The sequence below is a fragment of the Protopterus annectens genome, chromosome 16.part0, assembly GCF_019279795.1.
Source record: "Protopterus annectens isolate FY-2018-M chromosome 16.part0, PAN1.0, whole genome shotgun sequence".
Lineage (NCBI taxonomy): Eukaryota > Metazoa > Chordata > Ceratodontiformes > Protopteridae > Protopterus > Protopterus annectens.
The window spans coordinates 560,744,266-560,759,408 of record NC_056750.1 but is presented as its reverse complement, the minus strand read 5'-3'; the positions used below and the strand labels follow the sequence as shown (position 1 = coordinate 560,759,408).

Here is a 15,143-nt window from a genome sequence, read left to right as displayed (position 1 = left end):
CCTGCAGGCAGATAACTCAAATGAAAATGACTGCAACAGTGAAACATGAAGAACATCTTCCTAATGTCAAATAACTTGGTTTGAGCCCAAATGCGTAGACCAGAACAAAGATAAGTAAGAGGCACAATAAACCTTTAATACCCAATCTAAATGTAAACAATAAGCCTTTACCAACAATTCTCAACTCAGAAGGGTGGAGGCTACCTTCTCCTCCCACAAAAAAGTAGATTAAAAACCTTCTTAATGTAAAATAACTTGGAGACCAAGTGCTTAAGCCAGAAGAAAGACACTTTTAAAATAACAGACACAATAAGCCTTTAACCAGCAATTCCCAATTCAAAAGGGTGTAAGCTGCATCTCCTGCCACAAGAGTGTAGACCACAAACATACCTAAAGTACGATAACTAGTTTAGAGCCCGGGTGCTTAAGTCAGAACTAAGATGATTAGAATAACAACTGCAATGTAATCAGGCTACTAACAAGCAGTAATAAATGCAACTGAACACTTTAAGAACATGCAGCATGAAGCTAGACAAAGCAGCCTCCCCTTGTTCCCTACAGACCCATTCACTTCCCTTTCTCACCTTGTGTAAATACCCCACATCACCCCATGTGGGTGCAGTTTCTCTTTCTAGAGAAGAATACTTTTTCACTAACCCACATATTTCCCCAATCAGTGGGAATGACTGTTGGGGGTTGAGCAGCTGCCACCTGTTGCTTGATGCAATTTTTCTTTCTGTATGCTGCTAAACCCATCCCCTCAAGGGAGGCCTGAATGCCCACAGGAGGAAGAGTCTGTAAACCTTCCAGCTGATGTCTGTGCTTCCTCACATGCATTGTTAAAGGTACTGCATCAACACAGTTTGGCAGAGCCAATCCAACATTCACAGCTAATGCACTATACTCAGTACGTAAGACCTCCTGCATCTGTTGGCACTGAAGCTGACCAGATTAAGCCCTCCCTCAGGATGGCCAAGCCAGTACTGGCCACTCAGTTCTACTTTCCCATGATGATAACCCCAAGTAATCTGGGTCATAGTTAAGGCTTTATCATTCAACACCACTGAGCTGGCTTTGAGGTGGAATGCCTACTATATTCTGAGAGATCTGCTTTATAGTCCAGCTTTCTTATATCCAGTAATTAACAGCTTGAATGAAATTTACATTTAGAGTAGGTATTAAGGGTGATCTGTTTCCTTATGTCCAAGAATTAATGACTCAAGCAAAGTTTACATTTAGATTGGATGCTAAGAGATGCAAATACAAATGAAGTTACAAGCTTTGATGTCTCTAAATAGATGATAATTTGGCAGGCCTAATTTTTTCTTTATGAACTTAAAAGATACTAACCATGATTCATAAGAAATATGACAAGTGCATACCAAATACTGTACTGTATGACATACATCTTCAATGGATGCCAGTGTTGTATTGCTTTTATTGGCTGCTATTCTTTATGCCACCTAGTGGCAGTGTGGGAGCTATGAGGTTTGATAACTTCTGCTGAATAGATCACGTAGGAATGCAAGAATCACACTGTATTGTATGTGAAACATATACTGCACCTCTCAAACCTTCATAGTGTTGTAGAAGAAATTATCTTGTTGCTTTCCTCCAAGTTATGTAGTCTATATATCAGTTGGTTCAAAATTAATGTTTGGGTACTTACGTATTATCGCAACCACATTTTCGCATAAATGCTAGTTGCTTCCCGTTGTGTAAACTAGTACCAAAAAGTTTTGAAAAGCACAGAAATCATGTTTTCTTTAAGATTGTGTATGTTTAGGCAGGTTTATGAGTTAAATAAATGAAAAAATAATGTTTAATTGCAGGTATCTTATGCCTATAATAAGCATGTTATTGTTATCAATTCCTTTCAAGTATCTTCATTAGGTTTTGCAAAAGCTTATTTTTCTTCACTAGCTTCAATTCTAAAGTTTCCTTAAAAACACTGTTTGTACAACTATAGTAAATAAACAGTTTACCTAAAATTATTTGCATGTCTCCCGGTTTTTCTTTTAACCGTTAAATCCACACAGTACAGGGTACAGCTCAAAAATAATCATTGTGACGGAAAAACAGCAACTCCTAGAATACATTTTCATGTCTCCCTCTTGCCCTCTTCCCACTCCGTACAGGTTACAGCTCAGAAATAATCCTTTCGACAGAACAGCAACAAGTAGGAAAAAAGAAATGTCAGACAAAGTAATCCTTTCCACAATACAACAGCAGCTGATCCGTTTGAACTGTGCGTGTATGTAACATCTGACGCTAATTCCCTCAGTCATTTCAGGCCAACATATGTATTCGCGCAGCCACTGTGACAGTTGAATTCAGTGCTTGACGTCTGTAAAGCACGCTAACCAGAAATCCTAAATTTTAAGCTTTAACCGTCTTCCTAACCCATCACATATATATCAGAAGACTTTTTAACAGTTTAGCCAACACGATTACACATACAAGATGATATTTAAGTAAAACACGAGAAACTATAGCACGTTGCAAATCTCATGATAATACGCAAGTACCAATGTTTGAGCATTTGTTTTCAGTAGATTAGTCATCTATTTATCTATTTTTTCTGATTTGTACCCATATGAGACTTCACTTACAACTTAATAGTAGAAAATTATTATTCACCTGTGCTGAATTCAATCTGCGACTCCTGACGGAAAATACCTCTTGTCATGGAGAATCCATTTAAAGTGTTGCTGTTCTGGTAGGCCATTGACCAGTAAAGTGGAGTAAAGACAGCCACCAAAACTCTCAGTAACGGACCTAAGAAAAACAAGCATTTATTGATGTTATATTTTCACTTACAAATGTAATCAATTGCAGCAGTATAACATAAAGAAAAGAGAAAGACACAGGGACAGAGAGATTGATAGTAAAACAAGACATTCGTTAATTAATTGAGCAGTATTAATTTTTTAACTATATTGTGTGTGTGTGTATAGATATGTATACATACATACATACATACACATAAAAACACACACATGCATTTATACGTGTGTGTGTGTGTATGTGTGTGTATAGATATGTATACATACATACACATAAAAACACACACATGCATTTATACGTGTGTGTGTGTGTGTGTGTGTGTGTGTGTGTGCTCGAGCTGGGTATTCTCCCTATTCCAGCGCCTATGATGGAAGAGTTATGCAGACCAACTGCTTTAGGCATCAGCTGTGGTGCACGGTGAGGAAACAAGGACCACAGATAATTGTGGTGCACTGTTAGGAAAAAAAGGACCACAGACTGTGAACCATTTCAGGATTAGCCACTCACATGTAAAATTGGCACTCGATGATTTGGTCACTTTGACTAATGTTGCTAAAATTGGGCATGGGTGTTTGCCAGTGATAAGTGTGTTGAGGAACATACCTACTCTGATCAATACAAGGACCCATGCTAATGATGGCAGTGGTCTATTTGTTTCTATTAGCCATTGTGTACCCACCATAAAGACCAGCAGCTCTGGGTCAAGAAGCTACTGGCTGGCTGGTGTCCAGATGCCCATTTTGGGGTACCTCGGATAGCTCCACTGAGTGAAACCTGAACATAAAATCAACCAATCTCCTACAAGTGAACTTAGGATTTATTCACTGAATATATGTTCACTGACAGGATACAGCTTGGAAGTGGATGACATGACAGTAAGGAAGAGACTGGACATCCTGTGCACTCAGGAGACGATAAAGAAGAGCAGCGCAACAAAGTCAATTAGCACTGGTACTAGAATTTAATACTCATGGGGAGGACAGACTAGAAATGGAATGGTATTTGTGGTGAGGGACCATCTCCCGAACATAGTGAGGGATGTCATTAGAATTACTGACAAAATCATGGCTATCACTGTCCAGTGTAAAGTGTGTTGTCCTTTAGATGAGATGTGAACCTGAGGCTCCATCTACCTAAGTTAGTGGTAGCTAATGTGAATGTAAAATATCCCACAGCACCACTTGAAAATAGTAAAGTAACTCCCGGAAGCCCTTGTTAAATTTTGCCTATTAGAATAAGTACCACCTTGGGTCTCCCCTGAAAATAGGCTACTAGCTGAAATAAAACTGTCAACAAAGGATAAATAAAATTTACAAAATTGTTCAAAAATACATGAAATGTAGTATAATGTTTGTACTCAAGTTGCCCATAAGATGCATGTGGCAAAATAATAAAAAATATTTGAAAAAAATTGAGGCTAAATTTATTATAAAATATTGCACTATTTGACAAGGAGTAATTTCTGACGTTTCCTTTAAAAGCTTTATTACACTGACTTTACAATAGTTTTTCTTTTCCTTCCTCTTTTTTCTCACCCAGTCATTTCCCATACTCTCTCACTCCAACTTATTTCCTTTCTACCCCCTTTAACTCCTTCCCCTTCCTTATCCTTCATTTTTTTCACATTAATGAGTCCCATCTTCCCTTCATTTTCTGTACTCATTTTTTTTTTCTTTTTGACTTACTTTTTGCTTAAAAAAATTTTAAAATAAAGAATGCCAACATGGTTAATGTTCTGACGTATTAATGATTTTATAGATGTAATGTTGTCATGCCTGACAAACAGCATATTCTTTTATCTGCACATACATGGTCTGGTATACTAGAACCACTAGGGTTAAACTTTAATTGGATTTGACTGATGTATTAGCAGTGCGTTTCTGCACAGGATGTATAAAGCAGAGAATGCAATGATTATTTGCATATTCAAGAAAACATGCACAAAGAGGTCCTAATGTCATACAAATTCAGATTGTTATGCTACAGCCACTGAGTGAGATTTGCTTTGGGAGAAGAGTTGGTGATTATCCATTTACATTTACCTCTACATAGTTTGCTGCTGTCTCCTGCATCTACCACCTCTCCTGGCCGGTTCTTTTTCAAAGCTCTCCTTCTGTTTGAATCCCACTGCCTTTGATGCTCTCCTTCTGTTTGAATCCCACTGCCTTTGATTACTTTCGGTAGAAGGGCTGTTGCTTTGTACCACAGTTTCTACAACACTGAAGGAAACGAGTTATGTAACGGGGTTCCTTCTTTTTCCTTTCTTCTTCGTTTTCTTAAAACCCTTCTGGGGAGTATGAAGCAAACTATAAATCCTTACCTTTAGTGGCATTTAATTGCTGCCCCTTTCCAGCTGGAAGAGGCTGCATCCTAAGTCAAATGGACCCACAAATGACCAGTTCTTTTGCAGCAACTTTGATGGTAGCATCACTTGCATCATAACAATATTTAAGGACATGCTTCCCCAGCTTATAAGCTGTCTGATTTAATCTACGTATTCTGTCCATTAGGGTCTTATTCAGGATGCCATGTGTCATACTGTGTATTTGCTATACTATCTCTTCCTGTATTTAATCACGTGTCTGGTAGCTTACTGCTTGAATGCCCAGTGTTGGGGTGGCTTGTTATAAGGGCTGACAGTCTGAAAGGGCATTATGCACTAGCCTGAATGTGTGTTGTCCTGCACTGTAAACGTTCATAAGATTTCTTTTCCAGATGGTTCAACAACTTTCGTTCCTTAGCATTACAGTAGATGCTGAGTCCTGAAACAAATTTAGTCCTTCTAACAACAACCAGAGAAACTAACTACTGCTGGATCAGAAATTTTTTTTTTTGTAAAAAATAGTTCCAAGTATCATACATCCTACAAAACCTGTCAGGCTTCTAAGGGGCAGGAAATTTGATTCTAGTGATGTGCATTCCCAAAGGTATCCTCAAACACCTGAAACAGCAGAACACCAGTTTTCAGTCTAAGCCACTGATGTTGAACCTATGATGTGTGTCAAAGGGGACACTCCACGACATATTGGGTGACACACTAACATTCACCAACACCCGAGTTACCAAGGAAACTGAATGAACAAAAATACAAAAAATATGTGACCCTGCACTTACCTGTTAAAACTCAGCAACAAAAAAGTCAGTAATTGATGTTAATCAAATCAAATGGAATGTGTTACATATTTTTTCAGTTCACTTCAAAATTGCTACTAAAAGTAGGGTAATTTTGGTGCACTATTTTAATCCCAATTATCAGTGAGCATATTGTTTTCTCTATTATAAGTCACTTTTATTTTTATAATACACAGCAACACGCATGATTAGTTTGCATTTTTTTTAAATAAATGAATATGTAAAGAATTGTTTCTCTTTTGTTTGGGGGGAGGGGTGACATTCCAGCAGAGTCAAGATAGGCATTTTCTGAATTTTTGACATGCTAAGACCAAAAGGTTCACTATCACTGCTCTAAGTTATTCAATATCCAGGCGATCTAGGTACCTTTTGCGTGACTCTCAGACTCCCTTCAACTGCCCTCACATGAAATTCTCCTTTATCAAGTATGATGTTTTCCATACTGAGACATTATTGGCAGAAAAGCCCAGTGAGATGGCTTCTTCATGACCTATACCACAACATAAGGGTGAAGACGTAAGTGTGGGATATGCCAGGTGATCCTTATCCAGTTCTGAGGCTGAGTACAATTCCTGATATTAGTGGTTATGTTGCTTGCCAACTGATTCTGCGATATCCAGCTATGTGCTCCTCAGCGAACATTTTGTAGTCAAACTTGGGGGAGTAGTAACTGGTACAGGTGTTGGTAGGATAAGTATCTAGCTTTTGGCACTGGAACTTACAATGTCTGGAGTAGTTCTTCTGGATGGGCAGATATTTGTACTAAAACCAGAATTAAGTCTGCATCTTGCAGAGGTTCATAGGTTGGTACTAGGCTATTGGCCCTAGTGCCTATACAAGCTTAGCCATAACAATTCCCTGGCTATTTCTTCCCACAGTATTTACTTCCCTGGGGCTTCATGAATCAGGATGGTCAGTGTCTCTAGCTGGGAGAAATGCTTTTGTATTTCATCCAGAATCTACACAAGATGGCCATTTTTCTTACCAATAAATTTTGTGACAGTTTAGGATTTAAGAGGTTTACATGCAGTAAATTACCAAAGTATCTCCAGGAAATGTCTGTATACATTTCCATCTGTAAACTTATATTAATTCCATGGGATGGTAATGGGTATATGATACACTGCTTAAAACTGTCATTACTTTTCCTAAGCTGTTGCAATTTTACACTAACCTTGTGTGTGTGTGTGTGTGTGTGTGTGTGTGTGTGTGTGTGTGTGTGTGTGTGTGCTAGCGCGTGCACAAATATCAGTGAATGAAAGGCTATTTCATAATTTCTGGATTAAGGCAGGGAGCACAGAATCCACAAAATGGTTTAGTCCATAATTTTTTTCACCATAAATCCCTCTCCTGCTCCTGTTGTTCAGGTTCCATTGAATAGGGAAAAAAAGGCCAATCCTTCTACTAGCACACTACCCTCTCCCTCCTTTCCCAGCCATCCAGAGTACCATTTCTATGCTCTGCCCCAACCCTCCTTCCACATTTATTATGGAAAGAACATTTTTTTTTCTTCTTTTAAACTGTAAAAAACTGCTTGCTACAAATGTAGCAACAGTTGCTACAGTTTGTATCTTGCTTGCACAGTGCTATGGCTCTCAGGTTTTAGTTATTTAGTTAGTTAAGAAACAAGCAAGCAAACAAATAAATTCTTTTAAACTGTAGCAAACTGCTTGCTACAATGAAGCAAGTAGTTGCTACAGTTCAGACCATACAAGGACTGTTACAGCTATCATGTTTGACCACAAATGCAATACCAGTTTTTAAATGCCAGTACTGCATTGAATAAAATAAAGATCTGGATCAGGTGATCACACCCCCTCCAACACAGCAGTTGCCCCTCTCACTCCACCCTAGATATGCTGCTGGCTAGCCTACTTTAGCATACCAACAAAACTGTTTTAAATAGTAAAGGTCACCTGAAGCACAGCTCTTGATTCTCCAGTTTGTTTCCCAACTAGAAATGTCCTTTCCATTTCCTGTGCATTTTTTTTTCTTGGGTGCTTCAGTCTCCCCCAGCCTCCACATTCCCAAGATATGCATTGAACTGATTGTGTTATAAATTGTCTATATGTGTGCATGCGGTATATGACTCGGTGTATGTGTGTATGTAGTGTATGACTGCGTGTGTGTGTGAGTGTGGTGTATGACTGTGTGTGTGTGTGTGTGTGTGTGTGTGTGTGTGTGTGTGTATGTGTGTGTGTGTCTGGTGTATGACTGTGTGTGTGTGAGTGTGGTGTATGACTCTGCGTGTGTGTGTGTGTGTGTGTGGTGTATGACTGCGTGTGTGTGAGTGTGGTGTATGACTGCGTAGGTGTATGTGTGTGTGTGTGTGTGTGTGTGTGTGTGTGTGTGTGTGTGTGTGTGTGTGGTGTATGACTGCATGTGTGTGTGTGAGTGTGGTGTATGACTCTGTGTGAGTGTGGTGTATGACTGCGTGTGTGTGAGTGTGGTGTATGACTCTGCGTGTGTGTGGGTGTGGTGTATGAATCTGTGTGTGTGTGTGTGTGTGTGTGTGTGTGTGTGTGTGTGTGGTATATAACTGTGTGTGTGTGAGTGTGGTGTATGACTCTGCGTGTGTGTGTGTATGACTCTGCGTGTGTGTGTGTGTGTGTGTGGTGTATGACTGCGTGTGTGTGAGTGTGGTGCATGACTGCGTATGTGTGTGTGTGTGTGTGTGTGTGTGTGTGTGTGTGTGTGTGTGTGTGGTGTATGACTGCATGTGTGTGAGTGTGGTGTATGACTCTGTGTGAGTGTGGTGTATGACTGCGTGTGTGTGAGTGTGGTGTATGACTCTGCGTGTGTGTGGGTGTGGTGTATGACTCTGTGTGTGTGTGTGTATGTGTGTAGTGTATGACTGCGTGTGTGAGTGTGGTGTATGACTGTGTGTGTGTGTGTGTGTGTGTGTGTGTGTCTGTGTGTGTGTGTGTGTGTGAGTGTGGTGTATGACTCTGTGTGTGTGTGTGTGTGTGTGTGTGTGTGTGTGAGTGCGGTGTATGACCCTGCGTGTGTGTGTGTGTGTGTGTGTGTGTGTGTGTGTGTGTTTGTGCATGTGGGTGTGTGTGGTGTATGATGTGTGTGTGTGTGTGTGTGTGTGTGTGTGTGCGCGTGTGTGGTGTATGCGTGTGTGTGAGCATGGTGTATGACTCTGCGTGTGTGTGTGTGTGTGTGTGTGTGTGTGTGTGTGTGGTGTATGACTGCGTGTGTGTGAGTGTGGTGTATGACTGTGTGTGCACGCGCGTGTGTGTGTGTGGTGTATGACTGCATGTGTATGAGTGTGGTGTATGACTCTGCATGTGTGTGAGTATGGTTATGACTCAGTGTGGGTGGGTGTGTGTCCTATACTGGACTAGTATCTCATACATTACTTGCCTAGTTCATGCTCGTTCCATGCTAGGACAGTCTCCAGCCCTCCTGTGAGTCGGAAAAGATAACACATGCAGTGAAAATGAGTAAAATGAATGATGCATGAAAACACCATTACTTACCATGTAAGATTTCTAACACTAAATTTAGATTCACTCATATCTTCCGAATAGTGATCAGATTATATATTCTTTGATCAGTAGTTAAACATATCTTTTTTTTGTCTGGCAGTTGTGCCTGGTACCCAAGCTGTCCCAAGTGCAGTCTTGATTTCTCACTTGGTAAGCACTACTGTGGTGATCCATATAGTTAAGAAGAAATGTCTCCGAAGATGCCCAGAATTCAAATGGATCTGTCTTTTTTCAACATCTAAATTCTTGTGGAAAATAAAGGATATGCCAAAGCAGTGCCTTGACTGGTTTTCATTTTTATTATTTATAGTTCACCAGAACAAGAATTATAGATCTCATGAGTAAAGACAGTCATTGAAGTAAATGAAGGGGAAACTACACTGTAATTAAATGTCTGGGGGCCATAAATTAGAACACATTATTTTATTTTCTCTGTGGCACACCAATGCTTAAATTGTTAAACTGCATGTACAGAATTTGGGACCACTTCAAATTCAGTTTACTGTTCAGCTACCTTAGCATTCTGATACAACAAAACACATTTTATATTAACTATTCCAGTGCAAACTTGGAACCAGCATTAAATTAGATGTTTGTTTTATGAACTCTTGTCTAAATACTTTACGGTTTTCAATAAAATAAATGGGTTACTCATATACAGTAAGCTGTACATCTGCAGAGTTGCTCTTGGCAGGCTCAGGAACTTGCACTAGTCAGTTCTGTGCAAGATTAAAACAAAAATAAATAAATAAATAAAATAAAATACAGAGAGTTACATTACTCAAGGAGTTGGTGGACTTAAATGAACTGGTGATTAACTTGCATAGTATTTGGATGGCAGATTAAATTAATGACAAAGGTAGAAAGGCCAGATTATTCATGGTAAAATTAATTTAAAAAATACTGCAGAATAATTAACTTGATAGATAGCAGATCCTACTGGAAATACTCATCAGTTAAAATGAATGTGCAAAGGTAAACAAGAATTATAATGAAAATGTTAACCACTTCATGTTTTACAGAAATACATATATATGGCTTAGGCCTTTCATGCTTTGCAACAAGCACTGGAGTTTGTCAAGTACACTGCTTAAATATGTGATAACTTCTACTAATCAGGCAATGGAATAATCATATTGGAATATTCCATGTTCAAACTAGTGCATCTTTGTTTACAAATGTGCTTGTAGTTATTGTATACAAAGGTCAAAAAAGCAGAGCTAAATGGGTTAATGTTTTAAAGTGTGGGTGCACGCATACGTGTGTGTGTGTGTTTGTTCTGTGGTTGTATTCATATATATATAATGGAAGCACAATTTTTTCATACCTGAACTGTGCAACTCCAGTGTTATCAATACAGAAGAACGCAATAGCAAATCTTTGAGTCAAAGGGTCAGTACTCACAATAAGGATCCCCATATGCCATTGCTTCAGTAGCAGTGATAACCTCAGAATTAGACAAAGTATGGATGGCAGAGGATGTGTACAGGGAGCAGCACCAGTGACTTGTGCTTGGCTTTGTCAAGCTGTGACACTCAGTAGCCTTCTATGGGGCATATGAGGGAACATGTACACTATTGTGAATGGGGAAGGCATAGCAGGTCATTGCACAAGTGAGTGCACATATCATCCCAAAGAAGGTGAAGACTTGGGCCATGCCAGAAAAGCCCTGATGGCTGCCAGGATGATGGATTTTCACGATCGTTTCTCGCCCAAATGAGGGAACAATCTGGCCTAAATATTACTAGACAGCTGATGACTGGGCAGGCAGTGGAGATAAAAAAAAAGTAATTAAAAAACTCAGCATGTCCCTCTGTGGATGACTGATTTTTAATGTGTTAAGCACTATCTGAACGTAGACTCCTGACTTAAGTATGCCATAACAAGGTGTTCTATGCAGATGGGCATTTGATGGAAAATAGCAGCCTAAGTAACATTTTGAGATGGATTTGTTTTAGGTATCAAATGAAAACAAACCAAAATATTGATTTTAATGAAAGAAAATGTTGGAAAAATGAAGGTAGGGCAGCATGAAAAAAAAATTGTTACAAATTTGCTCAATTTTATTACAAGTGAAGGAAGATAGATTAATAAGCAGCAGAAAGCCATGTAAAAACCTAGGTAACACAAAGGCATAGGCAAAGAGGTAAGTTTTGTTAGTTATAAATGCCCTACCTCTATATACCATTCCTAGCTTTTGATTTCATTTAGTGACCGCCAATTTAGTATGAAGAGCAAACATTATCTCACTGCTAGTAGTTAGACATGAAACTTTACAGAATTTGACAAACTCATTGGATGAATTATCGGAAGAAGTGCTCAGCAGTGGTTAAACTGATATCCATCTAATGCACTGTGTAAAAACATCACAAGTTTAATCTGTTTATCTGTTGCATTTAAATAAAAGCTTGACATATTTTAGCCAGATGTGAAGTAAGTTGATGCTATCTTGCAGCCGTTCTTGTACACAAGTAACTGGAGAAGGGTTGAATGAAGGAAACTACAGCTATCCAAGTACTGAGTGAAACCGACAACAAAACATGTCATTTGTGAACTCTTTAAAAAGTAATGGGACAAAGACAAAGATCCACGGAGCAGGAGAAGGAAATGGCAGAGTTTAGGAGCAGGAGTGACATTCTTCCATGGGACAATCTGAGGCTTCTTCCCTACAGAGAGCTACTAAATCAGTGAATTGTATTAGCTGATAAATGACTGATAGTTGGCAGTCATTGGTATCAGCGGCAGTCATTGGTATCAGCAAAGTACTACTATGGTCGTCCAGGACTTAGTTCTATACAAATTCCTTTTGTAGGTAAATTTCATATATTACTTCGTAATACTTCTATAGATACAGAAGTCAGTGAATGTAACAGTTTGCAAAGTGATGAATTTAGATGAAAATATCAAGATAGTAATTGTCTGTTTGCCTCATTGTTAACGTATTGTTAACCATGCTAGTGTATTGATTTCTTGTGTATATTTTTTGGTCATAATCTGAGCATCGTGCTAGAAAGATCATAGGCAAAATATAGCTTAAGTACAATTAATACACACATATGTACACCATAATATGGTGCAATACACCAGTTTATGCAGAACTTGTATGAAAGTAGTTTTATGTCACAGTTGTAGATGTGGATGCTTGGTATAGCTTTAGACAGGTCACATGTATTCAGATAGAAATTTATGAATCAGCATGATCAGAACTACATTACAAATGCAAGGATTCATCCATCCATCCTCAACCCCTTTTCTCAGTATTTGTTAAGCAAACAGCAGTTGTACATGGACAGGGATACTGATAAGAATTAAAACTTTAATATAACGTGTTAATACCAATAGCAGCAGAAATAAAAGTTCACTTCAGTATGGCCAGGATGAGTGCTTTTGTCTTATGCCTTCATCAGATCCTGGTATATAGAAAAATAATATGTAAGATAAATATACATCAAACCACGTAGTGAGCTGTCAGTATTCCTGACAGATAATAAATAAACTTACATCCAATAGTACAGCGAGCTGTTGGTATTCCTAAAGGATAATAAATAAATTTACATCAGACTGCACAGCGAGTTGCCAGTATTCCTAAAGGATAATAAATAAATTTCCATCAAACCGTGCAGCAAGCTGTCAGTATTCCTGAAGGATAATAAATTTATATCAAGCCGTACAAGTGAGCTGTTTGTATTCCTGAAAGATAATAAGAGACATGTGCAAGGATAAAACAGGTTGGTTCTGATTGTGATTGATGGCCATTCAGTTGATAGTGACAAAATATTTCCATTTGAGGTGGTACAAATATGTAATATAAACAGACGTCTAACTGTAGTGAAAACTTTGGCAACCTCTAATATCAAAATGTGGATGGTTATAAATTCCTTCTACTGAACCTGAAAAGGTGAGTAGATGGCATATGCTCTGAAGTTAATGATAATATGAATGTCCTAGGAGTGTGTAAAGGAGAGGAAGTGCAGCCTTGAGCTGGAAAGAAATTACGGAACAGCATCTTGTATAAGAGAAACAATGAATGCAGGTGAACTGTTTCTCTGTGGGTCATCGCTACTCTATCCTAAGGTGCTTGCAGCGATGGTCATTGTGTGACTGCACACTAATGGCAAAAGAGCGGGTGGACTGTTTCTCTATAAGTCATTGCTACGCTATCCTAAGGCGCATGCAGCGATGGTCATTGTGTGACTGCACACTAATTGCAGAAGAGCGGGTGAAGTGTTTCTCTGTGGGTCATCGCTACGCTATCCTAAGGCGCATGCAGCGATGGTCATTGTGTGACTGCACACTAATGGCAAAAGAGCGGGTGAACTGTTTCTCTGTGGGTCATCGCTACGCTATCCTAAGGCGCATGCAGCTATGGTCATTGTGTGACTGCACACTAATGGCAGAACAGTGGGTGAACTGTTTCTCTGTGGGTCATTGCAACGCTGTCCTAAGGTGCATGCAGCGATGGTCATTGTGTGACTGCACACTAACGGCAGAAGAGCGGGTGAACTGTTTCTCTGTGGGTCATCACTATGCTGTCCTAAGGCGCATGCAGCGATGGTCATTGTATGACTGCACACTAATGGCAGAAGAGCGGGTGAACTGTTTCTCTGTGGGTCATCGCTACGCTGTCCTAAGGCGCATGCAGCGATGGTCATTGTGTGACTGCACACTAATGGCAGAAGAGCGGGTGAACTGTTTCTCTGTGGGTCATCACTACGCTGTCCTAAGGCGCATGCAGCGATGGTCATTGTGTGACTGCACACTAATGGCAGAAGAGTGGGTGAACTGTTTCTCTGTGGGTCATCGCTACGCTGTCCTAAGGCGCATGCAGCAATGGTCATTGTGTGACTGCACACTAATGGCAGAAGAGCAGGTGAACTGTTTCTCTGTGGGTCATCGCTATGCTATCCTAAGGCACATGCAGCGATGGTCATTGTGTGACTGCACACTAATGGCATAAGAGCGGGTGAACTGTTTCTCTGTGGGTCATCGCTACGCTGTCCTAAGGTGCATGCAGCGATGGTCATTGTGTGACTGCACACTAATGGCAGAAGAGTGGGTGAACTGTTTCTCTGTGGGTCATCGCTACGCTGTCCTAAGGCGCATGCAGCGATGGTCATTGTGTGACTGCACACTAATGGCAGAAGATCGGGTGAACTGTTTCTCTGTGGGTCATCGCTACGCTGTCCTAAGGCGCATGCAGCGATGGTCATTGTGTGACTGCACACTAATGGCAGAAGAGCGGGTGAACTGTTTCTCTGTGGGTCATCACTACACTATCCTAAGGCACATGCAGCGATGGTCATTGTGTGACTGCACACTAATGGCAGAAGAGCGGGCGAACTGTTTCTCTGTGGGTCATCGCTGCGCTGTCCTAAGCCGCATGCAGCGATGGTCATTGTGTGACTGCACACTAATGGCAGAAGAGCAGGTGAACTGTTTCTCTGTGGGTCATTGCTACGCTATCCTAAGGCGCATGCAGCTATGGTCATTGTGTGACTGCACACTAATGGCAGAAGAGCGGGTGAACTGTTTCTCTGTGGGTCATCGCTACGCTATCCTAAGGCGCATGCAACTATGGTCATTGTGTGACTGCACACTAATGGCAGAAGAGCGGGTGAACTCTTTCTCTGTGGGTCATCACTATGCTATCCTAAGGCGCATGCAGCGATGGTCATTGTGTGACTGCACACTAATGGCAGAAGAGCGGGTGAACTGTTTCTCTGTGGGGCA

The 15,143-nt window shown here is 40.1% G+C and overlaps 1 protein-coding gene across 2 annotated transcripts in view; it reads right to left on the bottom strand.

Moving 5' to 3' along the window:
* Positions 1 to 15,143, bottom strand: part of HMCN2 (hemicentin 2) — a 2,554,053-nt gene that overhangs the window by 374,840 nt on the left and 2,164,070 nt on the right. For both annotated transcript variants that reach the window (XM_044058392.1, XM_044058391.1), the window contains one exon: positions 2,641 to 2,778. In XM_044058392.1, the coding sequence (XP_043914327.1) occupies positions 2,641 to 2,778 (138 nt within the window). The remainder of the gene's footprint in view (positions 1 to 2,640; positions 2,779 to 15,143) is intronic.